Below are 22,549 nucleotides of genomic sequence, written 5' to 3' on the forward strand. Positions count from 1 at the left end.
TGAGTTGAGCCTTGAAGAATTAGTAGGATCTGGACATATAGAGAGGTAGAGGGCATACTAAACAGGAAACTAGAGCAAAAGTATGGAGGTGAGAAAATATTATTTTTAAGGATGGCAGATAGGTGGGGCTGCAGGATAGGGTTGTAGTTAAAGGCGTATGGTCAAAAATTGTTTTAGGTCCCCCTCTCTGCCTCTCAGAGGAGTCCATGCTCTGTGGAGTGGTGTTCCTTTTCTAATAAACTTTTCCTTTTGACTCAAAAAACATCGTTTTAGATGGCAGGTTAGAATTGGATACTGAAGGTTTTAATATAAATGAAGAACTTATAATAAAGTGCAGAGCCATAGAAGAATTTTATTCAGAGTAGTAATGTGAGGAGAACAATATTTCTTTAAAGATATAAATCCATATCTCAAATCACTAGTAAACTAAGGAGGTTTAATAATTTCAGGGTTAAATAGCATATAAAGAATATAATGCAACTTGTATAAATGAGCCTTAGAGGAAAAAGGCCTAGGATGAGGGACAGCAAATTACTTTTCAAAAAACTCTGAAAGAGAAGCTGTGTCCTTATTTCTGCCTCCATTTTCAAATTGTTTCTAATCAAGCGATGAGCCCAAGAGTTTCTGGGGAGAAGATAAATTTGATTGATTTGTTTTTCCCGGCTACATTTCGGATTGCAGGAGTGCTATAATTAATAGAACAAAATTTCAGGCTTGAGAACATCAAGCCCATCCTATGCGAACTCCCTCTGCTTCTCAGCTATCTACTTCCACCATTGTCTTTATTATTCTCCTTTTGCATCTTTTTCTACAACCTCAGAGTAAAACAGAAATCTGTTATCACCAAGACCAACCCAAGCTCTCACATCCTTGGTCTCATTTCCTTCTTTTACTAGTCTCCCCTCTTCCCCTCCTTAAATTTTCGGTCTCTCTTCCTCTATTTGATCCTTCCCTTCGGGGTAGAAAACATACTCGTTTCCCTTATCCTTGTCATTGTAGCTTTTTCTAAATCCACTGTCCTTTTTCTGCCTTTCCCTTCCCTGCCCGAGAACTGTATTTTAATTCCCACTTCCCCTTCTGCAAGCTGGTTTCTGCCTTCACCTCTCTACTGAAACTGCTTTCTGATAGATACCCTCCTGAGTGACAAATCAAAGATATGTTTTAGCTCTCGTCAACCTGAATTTTTCTGCAGCATTTGATGTTGTTAACCACCCCTGTCTTCCCTTCTCTCCTGCTTGCTTTTCTTCCTCCTTCTGATCCGTAAATTAGGTGCTTTCTATGGATCTATCCTTGGGTCTCTCCCTTTACATTAGTGATTCTCAAACTGGGCTACACATAAGAATAACCTGAGGAATTAAAGTCTCAATGCCCAGGCCATACTACAAATCAATTAAATCAGAATCTCTGGGGGTAGGGCTCAAATACCAGTTTTTGTTTTTGTTTTTAAGGATTCCTGGTGACAAGGTTGAAAACTACTGTTCTACTCATTCTTTGTGAATCTCATGGATTAAGCAATCACTCTAGACCTGGTACTCTCTTAAACCTTATGCCACAGTGCAAAATTATTATGTATAAAATTGAACTCATTTGCCCCAGCCCCTGCTCAAATTTATTCCTGTGTTCTCTTTTTTTTTCATTCTATAAGTGTTCTCTCAGACACTTAATTTAGGATCTGAGTCATCCTCCTTTTTCTCCCTTGTCTTCTGCATTTAAACAGTTGTCAGATTCTGTGTATTCTGCTTCTGAAATTATTCCTCTGTTCCCTCCTCTCTGTTACCATTGTCATGTTCTTGTTTTAGGCCCAGCTTTTTCTCTGCACTTTAGTTCTGAGTCTACCAGCTGGTGGTGAGTTACCAGCTGACAGAGTAGTGCTGTCCATGTCATTCCCTTTTCAAAACATCCAACTGCCTTTAGCTGACTATAAAAGACCCTTGGTGGTCTGACGCAAACTCATATTCTCTTCATTTATGCTGAGTTCCAGGCAAACTAAACTTCCGGGTCTTCACTTTCCTTTACTCTAAATAGTAAATATTGAAATATTGCTCATTTTAAAGATTTGATTTAGATTTTACTTGTATAAATCCTGATATCACATTCTCTTAAGTTAAAATTTATTTCTTCCTCTTGAGCTGTTATGACACTTTCTCCATTCTTATATTCTCTCTGCAATGTTGGATCTAAGAAACTTGATGTAATCTAATAATCTAAGAAAATAGTTTTCTCAAAAGGAAACTGGTAGTGGAAATTTCTGTCAGAAATTTGAGGAGTTGCTGTAGTATTTGCTTAAACAAAAGGAATTTGGTGTTTGGATTAGGACTGGCAAAATCACCCATATTTTGAATATTTGTTTTAATATAATACCTTGTCTGTGATTCTTTAGATTTGATTCGAACTATCCGGGACCCAGAGAAGCCCAATACTTTGGAAGAACTGGAAGTGGTAACGGAAAGTTGCGTGGAGGTTCAGGAGATAAATGAAGAGGACTATTTGGTTATTATCAGGTTCACGCCAACAGTACCTCATTGCTCTTTGGCAACTCTTATTGGTGAGGTTTTATATATATATATTTTATTTCTAAATTCTTCTAACTGGTTTAGACCCAAAATAATAATTAGCATTGTGTATTATATATCATGGTTTATAGAATATTTTGCATGCACACTCAGCCTGTTTTTTTGAGGGTTCCACAGTGTGGATTTAATGAAATCAGGATTGAAGATATTTGGGGGAAAAAAAGGTTACATTGTTCTGAAGTGTACTGCATAGTTAGACCTAAAATGGTTGCCTCTGTGCTGAACATGAACAGACATTTTTTCTTGTCATTATTCCCTAAACAATACAGTGTAACAACTATTTACAAGATAGCATTTACATTCTGTTAGATATTATAAGTAATCTAGAGATGATTTAAAGTAAATGGGAGGATGTGTATAAGTTATATGCAAATACCATGCCATTTTATATAAGGAACTTGAGCATCCACGGAATTTGGTATACTGAGGGGTCCAGGATACTGAGGGACGACTGTATTCATCTTCTTTCTGTAGTCCTCACAATTAGACTGTGAGAGCGTTAATATTATCTTCACTTTACAAATGAAGAACCTGAAGTTCAGAGAGTTTAAAGCTCAGAATCACATAGCCAGGAAATGGTGACGCTGACACTCAAACCCATGTCTCCTGACTCCAAATATGTTTCTTCTTTAGTTATACCATGCTGCTTCTCTTAGGGGTATATGACAGCAATTAATGGAGAGTGGACCTGGACCAACTCCTCTTCTCAGTTCTGGAGATTGGAATGGATGCTGGCAGACTAGCACTGCCTCTATCACCATCTTCTCCTTTTAGCTATTCTGTTGGCATCTATGTGGTATAGGCAGAAGTACTGGTGGGAGGGTATTTTTTAAGGGAGTTTTCTATTTGAGAGGCTGCATTCCCCATATTTGGATTGGTTCACAGTAAGATATACAATAGGTATCTACAAGTGTATATCTATTATATACTTTATTATAAAGAAGATAAAGGAAGTGTATTTCAAACCAAATGTTTATCAGTAGGAGATTAATTAAAGAATCAGTGTTGATGTGTATTAACAGTGGAATACTATGCAGCTATAAAAAATGAAGAATCTCTGCATGTACTGATATGGAAAGATCTCTTTAACGTACTGTTAGGAAATAAAAGCAAGTATAATATTTCTACATTTGTATTTTAAAAAGGCAAAAATATACATTTGTATTTGATTGCATATACATAAAGAATACCTAAAAATGAATAGCTATGATGAGGGGTGGGTAATAGTGGTGAAGTAGTCAGATGGGAGACAGGGTAGCATGGAGACAATATCTTTTTATATTTTTAAGTTTTCAAACCATGGAAATATATTGCCTATTTAAAAATAGGCAAGTTTAAAAAAAATAGACAAGTTTATGAAAAGAATTGAAAAAGTAAATATTATATTATTGTTCCTACTATCGTGATTTCTGCCTTCTCACTTGTTGACCTGCGATCCCTCTGTGGTTTCCAGCATATGGGCCATATCTTGAGGGCCCGTTAATTCATAGATACTATTGTGATTATTGAAATTCCAATGCTAGAAAAAGTATTGTTGAATTTATACTTTTTTTTTTGTCATTGGATACTTTCTGAATCAACTGATATCAAAAATACTGCTACTGTCTTCATGTGAAGGAGATGTCTTAAAATATTTTGATATATAAGAATCCTTAAATAGGCAGTCCATTTCCCTACTCTAAGAGCCTGTAGAAAATTGATTTTTCAAAAAGTAAAATTTATTTTGTGTTTTTTCTATTAAGTAACATGTTTGTTGGCAATAATATTGAACCTCCATAAAAACATAAAGAAGAAAGTACAGATCAGCTGTCAAAATATTGTGTTCTCTGGGCTAAAATTCCAGCTCTGTCAGCCATTTTGTAGCCTTGGGCAAGTTACTTCACCTTCCTGAGCTTCAGTTTCCTTATCTGTAAAATAGATATAATAGGGTATGTATTGTAACAGTTAAGTAATAAGCATGAAAGAGATGAGAAATGTTTTTATTTCTTACTAAATATTATTCTTTATATAGGCATGTAGGTTATATGCTAATCACATCACTATAGCATAATTTTTATAACCATTTAGATTACTTCTGGTTTTTCACAATTATAAATAATTCTGTGATGAACAATTTTATTTCTTATTTTTGCCTTAGGATAAATTCCTGTAAGTGGAATTATTGGGTCATGTGGTATAAATATTTTTAAGCCTTTAGGTACATATTAGTAAATCCTTATTAAAAAGTTTTTACTCTTTCACCCAGGAATTAAGGAAGTAATTTCACAGAAGAAAATAGTAGCATGTACAAAACATTTTTGGTAAATTTCTGTTAATAAGGAAATGGCACCAATATGAGTTTCATATTGCTACTGAAAATGATGAATTTAATCAAGGAATCATTATCTGTGTGAGAAATATATTAGCTTGAATGTTAAGTTGGATTTAGATAGTTAAATATTATGATTGCAGTTATTGAAAAACTTTATGTGGACAAAGATCGAGAGAGCACGTGAAATAAAAATAACTATATTACGGTGATCACTTCTTTAGGTCTCTAAATGTTGAATAACTATGGTGTACACCAGAAGCTAATATAATATTGTATGTTAGCTATATTTTAATAAAAATCTTTAAAAATAACTGTAAAGGTGCCAATATTAGATTATGGTTAATATTTCAGATCTTGAACAGAATTTCGTCTTTTTTTTGGCCCTTTTGACATGGGTTTGGTTTTTTACATGATAGGATAATAATTTATCATAGTAATTGTGCTCAGTCAACACGATTAGAAAAATCAAAGATGAGAGCTCTTTTTCTGGCCGATGTATTAGGAGACATTTCTTATGAGTAGGTTGTACTAAGCAAGGAAAGGCACTTGAGTAAGAGTTCCACCTGATTGCTTAGTTGTCACCTACTCAGAGTTACCCTGGTGAGTAGTTACAAAGACAAGGAGGACTCTAAGGGGATGAATGGGTGAGGCAGAGAAACTAGCTGGTAGTCATTTGTGTTGACTTAGTCCAGACAAGAATGGCTGAAGGCAGGTGTGGTCCAATGTGAAGGGTATAGGATTTGGAATGAGATGGTCTAGATTCAGCTTTCGGCTTGCTACTTCTTAGCTGTGTGATATTGAACAAATCACTTATCTTGGTTCTTGGCTGTAAAGTGAAAATGATAAAATAGCAATAACATTTATTGGATACTTGTTATATGCCAAGCACTGTTTTAAATACATTGCGTAATAGTTTATTTACTCCTCAAAACAACCTTATGTATAGTGGTTACTATTATAATACTTGTTTTACAGGTAGGAAACTGAAGCTAAGAAAAGTTAAGTAACTTGTCCAGGGTCAGGCAACTAGTGTGTAGTGGAGCCACTTTTTTTTTTTTTTTACTTAAGTTTATTGGGGTAACATTGGTTAATACAATTATATAATTTTCAGGTATATATTATAATTTGACATCTGTATATTCTATTGTGTGTTTACCACCCAAAGTCCAGTTTCCTTCAGCTACCATATATTTGATCCCCTTTACCCACTTCACCCTACCCCTGCCCCCCCTATATTTGACCCCCTTTACTATGTCTACCTCCTCCCTCCTCCCCCACCCTTTACCCTCTGGTAACCACTAGTCTGTAGTCCATGTCCATGAGTCTCTGTTTATTTGTCCTGTTCCTTTGTTGCTTTTAGGTTTATATCCTACATATAAGTGATATCATGTGATTTTCAACTTCTTCTGTCTGGCTTATTTTGCTTAGCGTGATTATCTCAAGGTCTGTCCCTGTTGTCGCAAATGGCAGTATTTCATCTCTTTTTATGGCTGAGTAATATTCCATTGTATATATGTACCACAGCTTCTTTATCCAGTCATCTATTGTAGGACACTTCGATTGCTTCCATGTCCTGCCACTGTGAATAATGCTGCTATGAACATGAGTGTGCACATATCTTTTCGGATATGAGTTTTCAAGTCTTTGGGGTAAATACCCAGTAGGGGATTGCTGGATCATATGGATCAATTCTTAGTTTTTTGAAGAACCTCCATACTGTTTTCCTTAGTGGCTGTACCAACAGTGAATGAGGGTTCCTTTTTCTCCGCATCCTCTCCAACATTTGTTATTACTTGTCCTGTTGATTATAGCTCTTCTAACAGGTGTGAGATGGTATCTCATTGTAGTTTTGATATTCATTTCCCTAATAGCTAGCGATGTTGAGCATCTTTTCAAATATTTGTTGTCCATTTGTATGTCCTCTAGGGAGAAGTGTCTGTTCATGTCCTCTGCCCATTTTTTAATTGGATCATTTTTTTCTTGTTATTGAGTCATATGAGTTCTTTATATATTTTGGAAATAAGGCTCTTATCAGAGGTGTTGCTTTTCCCATTCGGATGGTTGTCTCTTTACCTTGTCGACAGTTTCTTTTTCTGTGCAGAAGCTTTTTAGTTTGTTACAGTCCTATTCATTTATTTTAGCTTTTATTTCCCTTGCTTTTGAGGTCAAATTCATAAAATCCTCTTTAAGTCCAAGGTCCTTAAGTTTAGTTCCTATGTTTTCTTCTATGCATTTTATTGTTTCAGGTCTTATATTCAGATCCTTAATCCATTTTGAGTTAATTTTGGTGTGTGGTGATAGACAACAGTCTAGTTTCATTCTTTTGCAGGTGGCTTTCCAGTTTTCCCAGCAGCATTTATTGAAGAGGCTTTCCTTTCTCCACTGTATGTTTTTGGTTTTTTGTCGAAAATTATTTGCCCATATAAATAGGGATTTACTTCTGTCTGGATTCTCAATTCTGTTCTACTGGTCCATGTGTTTGTTTTGCTGCCAATACCATGCTGTTTTGGATTATGAATTTTTTTTTTTTTTTTTTTTTTTTGTATGCGAGCCAACCCTTGGTTGACCTCACAAATTGCAAGGACCTTGTCAGCTTACAGTCTCCTTTTTTTGTTTGTTTTTTAAATTTTTTATGCCTAAAGCACCTGGTCTTCCTCGGTGGTCTCCCATCCAAGTACTAACTAGGCCCAACCCTGCTTAGCATGTGAGATCATATGGGATCGGGCTTGTTCAGGGTAGCATGGCCGTAGACTTCATTTTTTTTTTTTTTTTTTTTTACAGCCTGCAGCACCCAGTATTTCTAGGTGGTCTCCCATCCAAGTACTAACCAGGCCCAACCCTGCTCAGCCTCCGAGATCAGACGAGATTGGGTGTGTTCAGGGCGGCATGGCCTTAGACCCATGCTGTTTTGATTACGGTCGCTTTGTAGTATAATTTGAAGTCGGGCAGAGTGCTGCCTCCAGCCTCATTCTTTTTTCTCGGGATGGCTTGGGCAATTCAGGGTCTTTTGTGCTTCTATACAAATCTGATGATTTTTTGTTCTATTTCTTTTTAAAAAGCCGATGGGATTTTGATGGGGATTGCGTTAAATGTGTGTAATGCTTTAGGTAATGTGGTCGTTTTAACTATGTTGATTCTTCCAATCCAAGAACATGGAATATCTTTCCATTTCTGTGTATCTTCTTCGATTTCTTTTAATAGGGTCTTATAATTTTCGTTAAATAGATCCTTCACATGTTTCATTAAATTTATTTCTAGGTTTGTTTTTTGTTGTTGCAATTGCAAAAGGAATTATTTTTCCACTTCTTTTTCTGACACTTCATTATTAGAGTATAAGAATGCTATGGATTTTTGAACGTTGATTTTGTATCCAGAAACTACTGTATTTGCTTATTGTTTCTAGTCATGTTCTTGTGGAGTCTTTAGGTTTTTCTATATAGAGAATCATGTCATCCACAAATAGTGGCAGGTTGACTTCTTCATTTCCTATTTGGATGTCTTTTATACCTTTCTCTTGTCTGATTGCACTTGCTAGGACCTGTAGTGGAGCCACTTTTGAACCTAAAGTATCTATCTCAGTTATACTTCATTGCCTCTCTTGAGGATGTTGATGCTCAAGAAAGTGCTTTGTGAATTGTAAAAGTTACAATTTACTTAATGAGTAAAACACCTACCAACAATGACTAGAACACATGAGGGTGCTCAGATGGTCCACAAGCAACATTAAGGAGACAGTGTGGGGGCAGAGGGAAGAGAAGGGCTCTCCAGATATGCTTTAAGGCAGATCCTGCAATGGAAGACCCTTTTAAAGAGATTACATATTGTCTTTAGAGTTCCCTAATATGTATTATGGAATTACTATGTTCTAGATTCTTAGGCCCAGTCTCATTGTAGCTCATCTAATCCCTTTTCCTATTCTGGGATTTTTCAAACAATTCTGTTAGAAAACCTGATGGTACTTAGAAGACCAAAAGCAAATTAATTTCATACCTCCCCAAAAGATTGGTAGTCTAACAACTGTATTTTGCTAATATGTATGGTTTGGGGTTTTATTATTTTTTTTAATCAAAATACTAAGGAAATATTCCTTATAGTATAATAAGCCCTTAAATATTAGTTGGGAGAGGAAATAAATTGCTCCAAATAAAAGCCTGCAAAGCCAAAACTTATTACTGAAATACTCTCTCTTTATAATATGAGGAGTTTGATTTATTTTCTATGTCTAGGGGTATAGATTTAGTTTAAAATTCATTCCTTATTTTGAGGCGGGAGGGAAGTGAAACATTGGTACTGAGGGTCTGTTCCAAGTCCAGTTTTAACTTCTCTTTCAAGTCTTAACTGGGAAAAGAATCATTGAACTATTACTTGGCATTGAACTGAACTTCAGAGGAACTTGTTTTAGTGAAACAGCTTTGGACCTTGCATACATAGAGTATTCTAGCTTCAAGAGGTTTCTTGTGATCCTTTTTAAGTGGCTCTTGGCTTTAAATTTTTGCATGGCCTGGCCTGTTTGGGGCATTAGGTAAAGTTTAATGAGTTAATTGACCTTTGCCTGAAGGCAAATTGATGTAGTAGAAAGTACCTGGGCTTTGCAGTGGTTTGGGGTTCCAATTCTAGTTACTAGCTCAGTGATCTTGGACAAATTACCCTGTGACTTTGATTTCATAATTTGCAGAGTGGGGTTGATAATATGTAGCTCATTGGATTATTATGCGGAATATATAAGTTTATGTCTATATTAAAGTTGCTAGCATGCATGGTGTGAGGCTCAAAGGAGACCTACAATGGCTTGAGCCAAAGCTGTTTTTAGTTACTATACTATATGGAGATGCCTAGATACAGCTGTATACTTTTTCAAGAACCAGTAAGAAGGGATAATTGTGCCTTTTTTTCCTCTACAGGGCTGTGCTTAAGAGTAAAACTTCAACGGTGTTTACCGTTTAAACATAAGGTAAGGAAGATGTTTTTTGTTGTTTTATAACAGCTTTATTGAGGTGTAATTCACATATACAATTCACCTTTTTAAAGTGTACAATTTAATGGTTTTTACTTTATTCACCAAATTGTGCAAAGTCACTACTATTAATTTTGGAACATTTTCATTATCCCAATAATAGACCCCATACAGATAGCAGTTACTCCCCATTTCTCCCAAATCCTCCCCAATCCCTAAGCAACCACTAATCTACTTTTTGTCGCTAAAGATTTGCCTATTCTGGACGTTTTATTTAGATGGAATCATGCAATTTGTAGTCTTTTAAGACTGGCTACTTAGAATAGTATTTTCAGAATTTATCCATGTTACAACACGTATCAGTATTTCATTCCTTTTTATAGCTTTACATACTATTCCATTGTTTGGATATACCTCATTCATTCATTTATCAGTCGATAGACATTTGGGTAGTTTCCGCTTTCTATGCTGTTGTGAACGTATGTGTACAAGTTTTTGTGTGGACATGTTTTCATTTCTCTTCCACCTGGGAGTGAAATTGCTGAATCATATGGTAACTCTACATTTAACTTTCTGAGGAGCTCCCAGACTGTTTTCCACAGCTTCTCCACCATTTCACATTCCCACCAGCAGTGTATAAGAGTTCTGATTTCTTCACGTCCTCGCCAACATTTATTATTATTTGTCTTTTTCATTATAGCCATCCTAGTGGATTTGCAGTGGTATGTCATTATAGTTTTGATTCGTAGTTCCCTAATGGCTCATAACGTTGAGCATTTTTTCATGTGCAAAATCTTAAAACCAAGTACGACCCACTTAAAGAGGGCCACAAGAAACCTCTCAAATTTAGAATCTTTTATGCCTACAAGGTACCAAACCAACTGTCTGGTTACCCAGAGATACAGTTTATATAGGAATAGCAGGGTAAGTGCTTGACTCTTGTCCTTTATTTACTGTTTGCAGAATAATGCGTCATGCATAATTTTAAACCCAAGTAAATGGGTACATAGTGATTTTTTTTGAAAGATTGCAGCACCCGGTGTTCCTAGGTGGTCTCCCATCCAAATGCTAACCAGGCCCGACCCTGTTTAGCTTCCGAGATCAGACGAGATGGGCATGTTCAAGGTGGCATGGCTGTAGTGGAGTGATTTTATAACTGGTTGTCTAGAATAAGAGTTAGTATTATGCCACTAGGAATTTATATGGTGTTTTGTCTTTTAAAAAAGAATGGACTAGATAATATCTAAGGTCTCTTTTAGCCATAATAAGCTATGGTTTTTTTTTTCATTCATGAAAAAATCTCAGTAGTAAATAAGTATATAAGAATTAGCTCATATGCTCCAGGGTTCTCCAGAGAGTAAACATGTCTATATCATATAACGTGATTTATTTGCCTTAGGATTTGCAACAATTTTGTGGATTTGTCTCAAAAGCCCTGGTTCTTAGAGGTTAGCTAATCTGAGGGAGTGAGTGCAGCAGGGTCAGGATGGGTAGCTTAACCAATATTGTACTTGAGAATAAATTTATCAAGATAAACGTGGATGAGAAAAAGGAGGATACTGAAAACTATATATTGTGATCCCATTTTTGTAAAATAAGCAATACAAATGAACATCTAACCTTGGGGTGTATGTATGTGTGAAATCTGTGTTAGATTATGGTGTATAGAGAAAAGGATGGAAGAAGCTACACTAGATTATTAATATAGCTTTCTTTGTGGGGATGGGGCAGGGAGGAAGTTTAGATACTGGTTTAGGAGGAAGGAGAGATATCCATGTGTAAAATATGAGTGAGATCTCATTTGTATAAAATTGTATTCATTTGCATTCATAAAAAAAACAATAGACTTCCTCAGGTGACCAAAATTAAAAATCCTGCTCCTTTTAGCACTTGTTTCAAAGAAGAATCTGAGGGATTTGTCCCTAAATCTTTGATGATGGAAACAGGATTTGGGCTTTAATCCCTAGACTTGAGTTCTTTGTACATTCCACCTCACTTATCATCTTAAAATGCTCTAAATGTTTTGCTTTTAATATTTTTCTTCCTAGTTGGAAATCTACATTTCTGAAGGAACTCACTCAACAGAAGAAGACAGTAAGTGAATCTCGAACTATTAAAAAATAACTTCAGATAGTACTTTATCTTGGATACTAGGTTATTCTGCCAGCCAAGTATCTGCAGGGTCATTCGCAAAAAAGTGCAAAATCAGTTATTAGCTCTTCTTTGATGTGGGGAAACCTAGGCATTTCGAGAAAGTAACTTTTTCAATAGGACTCTGGGTGAATTAGAATTAGACCCTGTAGATATTGACTGGTTTAGGCCAGTGGCTACACATCTGTAAAGAACATCTGGCTCTAGGAACCTTGATTTATAAGTTCTAAACAGGACTTGATTCTTTTCCTTGGTTGTAAGCTAGAGAGCTGTGTACTTGAAAGTGAAATCGAAGGTCTACCAAGTAAAGCTGTAGGGAATCTTGGAATAGGTGTTGTCTTTCCGAGTCAGTGTAAGCCACTTAAAAATAGCAGAGGTGAGGTTTGGGAAAAGCAGAAGACAAAATGTTGCATATCGCCTATGTATTACATTAAATACAACAATTTTATCTACAAATTATAGAGTGAAAATAGAGGAATACATTTAAAGTGCATGTTGTGCTTAGCTTTCATCACTAGGTAAATTGAGAAGTTGGGAAAAGACAGCAGATAAGAAAGGAACAGTAATAGAGTAAGAGCCTCAATAAGACAGACATACAGAGGAAGACGGTGACTTAGAAAAGCACACATAGGAAGAGATGTACAAAAACATAAACACAGAAGAGAATTACAAAGAGGGAAGCCCACTGCTTTCAGAGGAACAGCCCATCCAGGAAACATTTTAGGTGCTGTCATGAAAACTACTAAAACCGTGTCCTATTTTCGCAGTTCTCAGTATGTAGATTTTACTCCTTGTGGGTTAAATTTATTCAGATCCCATAAACTGATAGCTCATACCTGTTAATATAAAAAATAAAAGAGTTTAGGTATTCTAAATCCACCTTTGTTATGTTTTTGAAACTCCTCTTGATTATGGGATTTTATAACACCATAGTACTAAACTTTATCATTCTGGGCTTTTCATACGTAGTATTTATTGAGTGCTTTCTACGTGTAGGCACAATTTGACCTTTGAGATACATTGTTGCCCTTGTGGAGCCTACATTGTAGTAGGAAGAAATACAGAATTAAAATTGTTTATGTAGGAATATATGTATGTTTTCTACATGTGACATTTTAGCAGGATCCCAAAAAAGTTAGCCTGCTTTAAGAATATGGACATCCCTCTCTTGAACTCTTCCATCAAGAGTGCTTTTAGCAAATTAACGACAAGAGGTATGAGCCAATACATTTATCATGTGAAGATCCATGCAAACTATTAAAAAAAAAAAAAAAAGACCTAGTAGATAAATAGAAAGAGACATGAATAGAAAATCCACACAAGAAGAACTAATAAATAAACATGGGAAAATATTATCTCACTATTAATCAAGAAATTACAACAATAATTGGAGCCATTTTTTACCTCCTGTTTTATGTGTGTGTATGTGAATTTGTTTTTATTAATACCAGATAATTCTGGCAAACTGATAGTTCATGTACTGCTGTTGCAAATATAAGTTGCTAAAAAAATATTGAGAAGCAATTCAATGATATGAATCAAATTATGAAGATACTTATATACTCTGATCTAATAAACCCACATTTAGAATCTTTTCAGAAAGAAGGCTGTATGTTTAAAGGTGTTTATTGTAGCATAGTCTTCATATTTAATATAGAACTTATAATTTTTTCTGTGTTAAATAACCCTGTAGTTTAAAAAATAGGCTCAAGGGGAAAAAAGAGCAATTTTAAAAATTGTGTTTACTGAAGTACATTACTTCAGTAACATAAATAGTTACTTAATATAACTATATATGAACAAAGATCAGGAAGAAAGAAATGAAAAGTTGTAGTAGAGTAGTAGGATTATAACGGATATTTTTCTAAGTCTCCTTTCCAGAACTTATGAATAATTAACCAAAACCAACTGTAAGTTCTCAAGGAGTTAAATTTTCTGTTTTAACAGGCTAATAAAAATAGTGTCTGTTGCCATATATTGACACAGTTTTTTTTGCTAACTTCTGTCTGTGTGTTTTGCAGTCAACAAGCAGATAAATGACAAAGAGCGAGTGGCAGCTGCAATGGAGAACCCCAGTTTACGGGAAATTGTGGAACAGTGTGTCCTTGAACCTGACTAATAGCTGTTTTAAAAGCCACTGAACTGTAATTATTTGATATATTTGTTTAAACTCTGTAAAATGTAAAAGACTCATGTTTAATACATAGGTGATTTGTACCTCAAAGCATTTTTTTAAAGGATGATTTCCAAGCAAGATTTAATTATAAGGTAGTACCTAGTTTGTTCAGTGTATAACATTCTCAGGATTTGTAACACTTAAATGATCAGACAGAAAAATATTTTCTAGTTGTGATGTGTAAGATGAGTTGCTATTTTTCTGATGCCCATTCTTATACAACTGCTTTTCATGTCAAATACTTACCGTGCCCAAATATATTCAAGTTAAATCATTACTCTGTAAAATAAATAAAACAGAGATGATTCTTGTAATGACATACCTTAGAATGTCTTTATTGAACTGTAAATTTCAGTGTAAATATCATCTCTAAAAAATATTTCCAAAGCTTTATTTTTGGATTATTATGTAGAATCAGAGATCTGAGAACCAAAAATAACCCTTAAGATCAGCTCTAGGCCCTGCTTTCCTTCAAGGAAGGTCCTGGACCCATTTATAGATGAGGAATAAATGTGAAGTGCGCCAAATGACATATGTAATTTTGAAGATCAAGAAGTCTCCAAAGAAGTTTTGATTAAAACAATCTAAATTTATGGTCTCTTCTTTACTTGTACTTTGTTCAGTTTGTTTTGGGGGATAATATCATTTGAAGTGTAACAGGGTGTGGTAGGCAGCCTCCAACATGGCCCCCGATGATCCTTGATTCCTGGTATTCATGCCTTTATATAGTTTTCTTCCATATTGAGTCAGAGCTGGCTGGTGTGACTAATAAAGGATCAGAGGTGACAGTGTGTGACTTCTGAGGCTAAAACATAAAAGGTATTGCTTCTGTCATTTTGGTCTGGATTGCTCATTCTGTGGAAATCTGGTTGCCATGTCATGAGAACCCTTGAGCAGCCCTAAGGAGAATTCCACATGGAGAGGAACTGAGGCCTTCCACAAACAACCAGCACCAGCTTGCAAACTGTGAGGGTGAACCATATCAGAAGTCAGAACCATGTCCAGTTCCACTCAGGCTGATATCTTGATTGGAATCTCACAAGACCCTGAGCCAGAACTGCCTAGCTAAGCCACGCCTGAATTCTTGAACCAGAGAAGCTGTGAGCAATAATAAATGTTTATTGTTTACACCACTAAGTTTTGGCATTGTTTGTTATGCAACAATAAGTAACAGACAAGTTATTAGAATGGAATTCTTTTGCCTCAAATTTGATTGAAGATACTAAGGGGAAGGCAGGAGAACATGAACCCCTTTATCTAGTTTAAGAATATAACTTGAGAGAACAGAGGAGTTAGAAGATTGATGAAAAGATTTTTTTTGGAAAAACTGTTGCAGTGCTGAGTTCCAACCCCCATTTTGGAAGAAGAGTAGGGAAGTGACACCGTCTACCACTATCCACTGAGGAGAATTTCAAGTGGACTGCTCAGTTTGGAAATGTGTTCTCTGCTTTGGAAGACCCAGAAAACTGGTGCCTGACTCAGGCCTGAGAATGCAAGCAGAACTGGGCTGAAGGTTGGTCTCTGACTCCTGCTTAGGAAATCTAGAGGGTAAAAGGCAAAGCTAACTGCCTTGCTGATGGCATTGTCATGGCTAGGGATGAATGAATTTTCTTACGGCCATGCTGTGGGGTCATATTTGACGTTTCCAACAGGCCATCAGCAGAGCCAAGGAGACCTCAGCCAAAAGGGTCTGCACACATACTGCCTGGTGCCCAAGTACTGAGAAGAGGACAGCAAGTGAACAGCCAGGATGGAAATGCATCTGCCAGGGTCAAGGGGCACAACAGGAACCTCTGGTTAAGTCATAAAGATGTCAACCCACGAGAAAGCTCTTAACACCAGCCACGCCCAGAGAGCACAGAGCCTGCCAGGTAAGTAAGAACTGCTCTATTTCTAGTGCTTCTCCCTCAGCTTCCGAGGCTGTGGTAGAATAGGTAGCATAGAGAGGAGCTGAAGAGGAAAGAAGAGGGAGTGAAGGACTCCATCCCACTGCTCTGCTATAGGTTTCGGGCCCAAAGCTCAGATTAGCAAAAGTTAATGCCAAGTTTGTAGTTTTGACCAGATACTTTAATGCAATGAGACTATATGATTAAAAATGACAGGAAGATTTATCTGACAGAAATATGTCTGCCTAAATCTTTACCCATGAACAGAGGAAGATCATGTCTTCTCAACAAAGTTTCAAATGATAGTAGGGGACAAAAATAAACCTAACTCTTATATACCACATACTGGTTATAGAAATCCTGTTAAGCCATCTGGGCTTCTGCTAAAGTTCTGCACTGTGAATAACCGCGTGTTCTCCCTCTCGCTTCAGATGATCAAAAATGCCACTGTTAGAGAAACCACAAACATTGTGGCATTGGAGCACTAGCTTTGTGGAAATACCACTGTCGATTCCTGATTTTTTGCTATAAAAGTTCTCATTGGCTCCTTTCTTCCAGATCTTTAAAAATCTGTCACCCACCATATATAAATAGATCTAGAAGTAATGTGATGTTGCTGATTTTGGGTTATCACTGTAATCACTTCTTTCTAAATTACAAACCCACCAGAAAAGGTCCTTAGCACCAACACCAAGTTTCTTGCTTTATGGCAGTCTCTGATCCAGGTCCAGGGCAAGAGCTAGTGCACCTGGTGTGCACACTGTTCCATATTCTCCTACCTAGTGCACACATGTGCATACATACATGCTTTTTGACCAGCCACCTTCTAAGATGAGAAAGCATTATCTGAGGGAGCTCTGGGGTTCATAGCCCAGGGTCAAATTTACACGAATCCCCAAGTTCTGACCATTTCTCATCACTGGAGCTCTGATAATCTGGGAAACCCAGGAAGCCGCATATAGAGCTTGAGGAGCAGGGCTGTCTTTACATCCCCTTCTCATGAGACCTTGATACATAAAACTCTCACTGCCAGTTTCAGGTGGCCAGAGTCTGAAGTCAGATCCCTAGTGTATACTTTCCTCAATTCATGTACTTAACTCACTGGTTCACTTATCAGCAGATATTTAGTGAGCACTTTACAAGTAACAGGTACTATCTTAGGTGCTGAGGATAGAAAGACGAATCAGCCACTGTCCGTCCTCCTGGCGTTCATACATACTGACCTCTGCTTTCAGCCCTCTGCCCCAAGCAATGAGTGATGCAGGCTCAGTCTCATGGAGTGCTTGACCTTGTCCTGGCCAGGTAGACATGGAGGCCAGACAGCCAGACCCAAAGACAAAACTATACCTTACGAACTTTCTGGTAAGGAGACCACTGATGTGCAACCAGAAACAGGTTACTGCTGCAGGCACGCCCATCCTGCTGACCCTGCTGCTCTTGGAAGTTAGTAATGTCTACGTCTCCACTACTGCCAGGATGATCGCTCCTCTATCCCTAATCTCTACTGTTTTATGTGACTCACTTTAGCTTCTAAGTCCTAGATGGGCTGATCCCAAGTCACATCTCCATGTCTTGGCTGCCAGGGAGGTGGGACAAGGAAGAATCTGTATGGGGAGGCCGACTTTTTCCCAGCAAGACACATGGCGGGAATTTCCCACATACAGTTAATAGAGTTTCTATGACTAATGTTCACTATATTAATAATATATTTAAATGAGTTTGTACTTAATCGTAATAGCATCTACATGCACGTGAGAAATAGATGCATACAAGACAAATTATCTAGTCCCATCTAGTCAGCAAACTTTTTCAGAAAGGGGCCAGATATTTTAGGCTTTGCATCTCTGTTGCACATATTCAGCTCTGCTTTTGTAGTGCAAAAGCAGCCATGACAATATACAAATGAATGAGAGTGCCTGTGTTCCAATAAAACTTTATTTATGGACACAAATTTGAATATTATATACTTTTCACGTGTCATGAAATATTCTTTTGATTTTTTTTTTTAGCCATTTAAAAATATAGAAATTCTATTCTTAGCTTGTGGGTTGTACAAAAGCAAGTATTATACTAGATTTGGCCTATGCCATTTGCCAACTTCTCTTCTATAGAAATGATTCTTAATCTTTTTGGAAGGTCTCAGACCTCTGAGACTCTGACAAAAGATATGGAATGGAACCCCTCCCTAAAGGAAAAAGGCACTCATACAAAGTATGTGATTCCAGGACTTTCATAGATTTGCTAAGAAGTCAGTGGATCCCAGGTTAATAACTCTGGTGGACAAATAGTGCTAGCTCAGCACTTGGGTTTCTCATTCCTTCAGTAACTCCTAAGAGCCTGGAGGTTCACAATCTTGGTTGGGAGCCACTATTTTCTTAGTCTATAACAAATAATCGAGACGCTTTGTAGCTCCACTGTAAAGCAACTGCTTTGTTACTCAAACAGCAGATAACTCCAGCAGGATACAATTAACTAATTAGGGGAGGATTGTTTATTAGGAAAGATGAGAATTGCTATAAAAGTCATATTGCATTCATAGTCTACTTGGTGTCCCCCGTGTGTTAATACAATGGAAGAAAACCAGCCATTGAACTGTGAGCGTTGAAACTCATCATTGATGCGCCATTCCTGGAAACACTCTATTTCTGAAGCTGCTAGTGGGTACTGAGTATTTATTATATTATTCCTTATATCTTTGTGTATGTGGTATGAAATACTTTACAAATAAAATTTGTTTAAAGCCCACTGGATCTAGCCTGGGCCAGTATTTGTCCCTGACTCAGGTCAAACTGCCTATGAGACAGAGGTGAACTCAGTCCCTGCGTGAAATTATTTGGGGCAGATATGCTGGGAGAATGGGGATAGCAGTTGTTGTGTGGGCTGTGAGGTTCTCTCTGAGTACTGTTAGGATCACACAGACCTTTGACCCTCACAAAGGAGGTGGTTCAGAGCACAGAGCCTGGTGCCAATCTGCCACTTGTTCTAACCCTAGACTTAGCCACATGATAGCTGTATGATCTCGTGTAATGTCCAAAGTCTCTTTACCTTAGTTCCCTCATTTGTAAAATGAGGATGATAAAAGTACCTATTTCATAAGGCTGTTAAAAGGATTAAGAGGGAATACTAGTGAATGCTGAGCTCAATGTCTGGAACATAGTAAATGCTTTATTAGTGTTAAATAAAGATAGAAGAGAGCCCTTTGGTGCTAAGTTTCTTAATGGAGGCAATGATCTTCCTGCCTGGCTGGGTGCAATTACCTAGAGAGCACTAGATGGCAGCAAAGCATGATTCCTTGGTACCAGCTCTCACGCCTCCCTAAGAGGTTTCATGGTTAATTGTTTCTTATTAGTCCAGAGAGTTTTTATGCCTGTAAAATCCAATACAAAAATATATATATATATATACACTTTTTGCACAAATTTTAAGCATATATCGTGCCAGATTTGGCTGTTCTATGCTTTACTTTATTCATTTTTTTTTTTACTTAACGATGTATTTTTGAGAGATTCCCACATCAAGCTACAAAGAGCTTCCTCATTACTTTTTTGCAGTGTGAGTGTTTTGTTGTATGTATCATTTTATTTAACAAGCCTCCTTTTGATGTACATTTAGGTTTTTGCCACTATTTTGCTATTATAAACCACGTTATAATGAGCAACTTTTTATGTAGCTCATATTATACATGTACAAGTAGAACTCTAGGGTAAATTCCTGAAAATAGGATTGTTGGGTAAAATATCTATGCATTTATAATTAGGTAGATACTGACCAATTGTCTTTTAAAAAGATTGTGCCATTTTATACCCCTACCGTCCAGGTTTGAAAGCTCCATTTCAATGCAGCCAAATAAGGCTTTATCAAACTTTTAGATTTTTGTCAAACTCCACCTCAGTAGAGTTTTAATTTTTATTTCTCTCATTATGAACAAGGTTAAGCAACTATTTGTATATGTATATGTATTTCTTTTTCTGTGAACTATCTGTTCATATCATTTGTCCATTTTTCTTGTTAGTCTGTTTTAATAATTTGCAGGAGGTCTTTACGTATTGGGGAGAGAGTAGCCCTTTGTGATGTGTGTTGCAAGTATTTTTTTCCAGTTCGTCACTTGTTTTTGACTTTTCTTTTTTTTATTGCCATGAGTAATTTTTCTGTGACTTAATTTATCAATCCTTAATTTTATATACCCTGGAGTTTTTGTCATAATTAGAAAGGTCTTCTCCTCTCAAGGGTTATAAAACATATGTCTTATGTTTCCATTTAACTTTTGTTATTTAACATTTTAACATTTTAATCTTTGATCCATTTGGAATTTATACTAGTATACAAGGAGAAATGAAGCCAACTCAGTTTTTATCCAGATGGCTAATTATTGTCTTAATACCATTTATTGAATTGTTTACTTTATCCATGACTATTATTTTGAAATCTTACTTTATGAACCACATGATCACAGCAATATTTTTTTATGATAAAAAATGTACAATTTAATGTCCAACAATTGGTAAATTGTTAAATAATTTATACTACATTCATTTAATGGAATCTTAATGTTTTCAAAGACTAATTATATGGGAGAATTCCCAAGATAAAATCAAGAAAGGAAAAGCAAAATACAAAACAATATATGCCAAGTGATCCCAATTAAAAACAAAAGAGTACATTTACATATAAAATGGATAGAAGGAAATTATATTTAAGAGTAGTTCTCTCTGCCTTAAAAGAAGTTTACTTGCAATGAATATATTTCCTTTTAATAACTTGATAACCCCTAATAATTGTTATTTAAAACACCAAAAAAAAAATCTTATGATATATGTATCTTTTATAAAACCATTTTTAAAAATATTTTTTTAAGGTGGGAGATAAATAAAATTTATTTTTCCCCCTTGGGAAAGCCTTGGGGAAGTTTTCTTTTATCTAAACACCTAGAGTCTAATACTGTAGCACACTGCTCATATTTTTGGTTACCTTGAATGTTTTCTCTATTTCCTATCTTCTTAGATGCCTCCTCTATATCCCACAGTGCCTGGTACAGTGTTTTCTTGTTGAATTGTTTCAGGCTCACTTTAGTCATGATAAGGGGATTCGGCTACACCCATGGTTTCAGTCATAGCATTTCATGTAAGGAATGTCTACTAAACGAAGGGTCAGGGGGCCTGACCTTTAATCCTGGCTTTGTTCCCAGAGTAATGGGAACTCTGATAAAAGTCACTTCCCTTCTTTGGGCCTCCTTCTTCCTGCCAAAAAATGAAGGTGTTAGATAATCTCTAACATTCCTTCTGGTTTTTAAATTTCTACCTACTAAATGCAACAGTGGATTCTAGCTTTCTGGGGCTTCCAAAGATTCATTAACATCATTAACAACGATAGGAGTGATTAATATTGAGCTTGGTGTACAGTTGCTAATTCATTGATTCATGCAGAATTAAAAATGATTATGAGTCTATGGCCGTGCTACCCTGAACAAGCCCAAACCCTTCTGATCTCAGAAACTAAGCTGGGTTGGGCTTGCTTAGTACTTAGATGGGAGACCACCTAGGAAGACCAGGTGCTGTAAGCGTAAAAAAATAAAAATATAAGGAAAAAAATGATTATGATCCTTTAGTGAAGCTTATTAGTTCTTCTTCTTCTTCTTTTTTTTTAAGGAATGTTATAGTTCTTAGGTTTTTTTGTTGTTGTTATTTTTTGTTATTCTGGTTAAGCTAATTAAGCTAAATTGGGTCACATCAACTGACTTTCCTTGTTGCTGAATTCCTGAGGCTGTCATATCAGTGTTCTTAGGCTATATTAAGGTGAGGTGTGTTCAGGTGAGTCAGAATACAATAGGCCCCCCATATATGGGGAATACATTCCAAGACTCTCAGTGGATACCTGAAACTGCAGATGGTACTGAACCCTATATACACTATGTTTTTTCCTATATATACATACCTATAATAAAGTTTAATTTGTAAATTAGGCACAGTAAGAGACTAAGAATAATAACTAATAATAAAATAGAACAATTATAACAACATATTGTTATAAAAGTTATGTGACTGTTCTCTCTCAAAATGTCTTATTGTACGGTATTTACCCTTCTTCTTGTGATGATGTGAGATGATAAAATATCTATGTGATGAGGTGTAGTGAGATCAATGACTTAGGCATTGTGATGCAGCATTAGGCTACTGTTGACCTGGCAAATTGTCAGCAGGAGGATCATATGTTTGGGTGATATTGGATCATTGAGCCATGGTGATATTAGTGGTTGGGGAAATTTAATATTTTCAGACCACAGTTGACTGCAGGTAACTGGAAACATGAAAAGCGAAACCGTGGATAAGGGGGGACTACTATATAAAATGAATATGTGTGCAAAGATCAAGGTTGCCTTGCAGGGTGAACTTTACCAAGTTGCAGAGCCTTGCTGGACCTTCATTTCTTCAACTGAAATACATGGCTACCATCAGGAACTATGGAGGTTGATTTTGTGTTAATCTAATCCTACTACCTCAT

The 22,549-nt window shown here is 36.4% G+C and overlaps 1 protein-coding gene and 2 pseudogenes across 1 annotated transcript in view; 1 reads left to right on the plus strand and 2 right to left on the minus strand.

Annotated features, from left to right (window-relative positions):
* Positions 1-15,298, plus strand: part of FAM96A (family with sequence similarity 96 member A) — an 18,308-nt gene extending 3,010 nt beyond the window's left edge. The window contains exons 2-5 of the mRNA XM_011363355.2: positions 2,381-2,545; positions 9,786-9,835; positions 11,887-11,932; positions 14,011-15,298. Of these exons, the coding sequence (XP_011361657.1) occupies positions 2,381-2,545; positions 9,786-9,835; positions 11,887-11,932; positions 14,011-14,108 (359 nt within the window). The 3' untranslated portion in view covers positions 14,109-15,298. The remainder of the gene's footprint in view (positions 1-2,380; positions 2,546-9,785; positions 9,836-11,886; positions 11,933-14,010) is intronic.
* LOC111742089 lies at positions 7,518-7,636 on the minus strand (annotated as a pseudogene).
* Positions 7,664-7,782, minus strand: LOC111742083 (annotated as a pseudogene).
* Positions 15,299-22,549: the final 7,251 nt, after the last annotated feature.

This window comes from Pteropus vampyrus, unplaced genomic scaffold (genome assembly GCF_000151845.1).
Source record: "Pteropus vampyrus isolate Shadow unplaced genomic scaffold, Pvam_2.0 Scaffold85, whole genome shotgun sequence".
In the NCBI taxonomy this organism is placed as follows: Eukaryota; Metazoa; Chordata; class Mammalia; order Chiroptera; family Pteropodidae; genus Pteropus; species Pteropus vampyrus.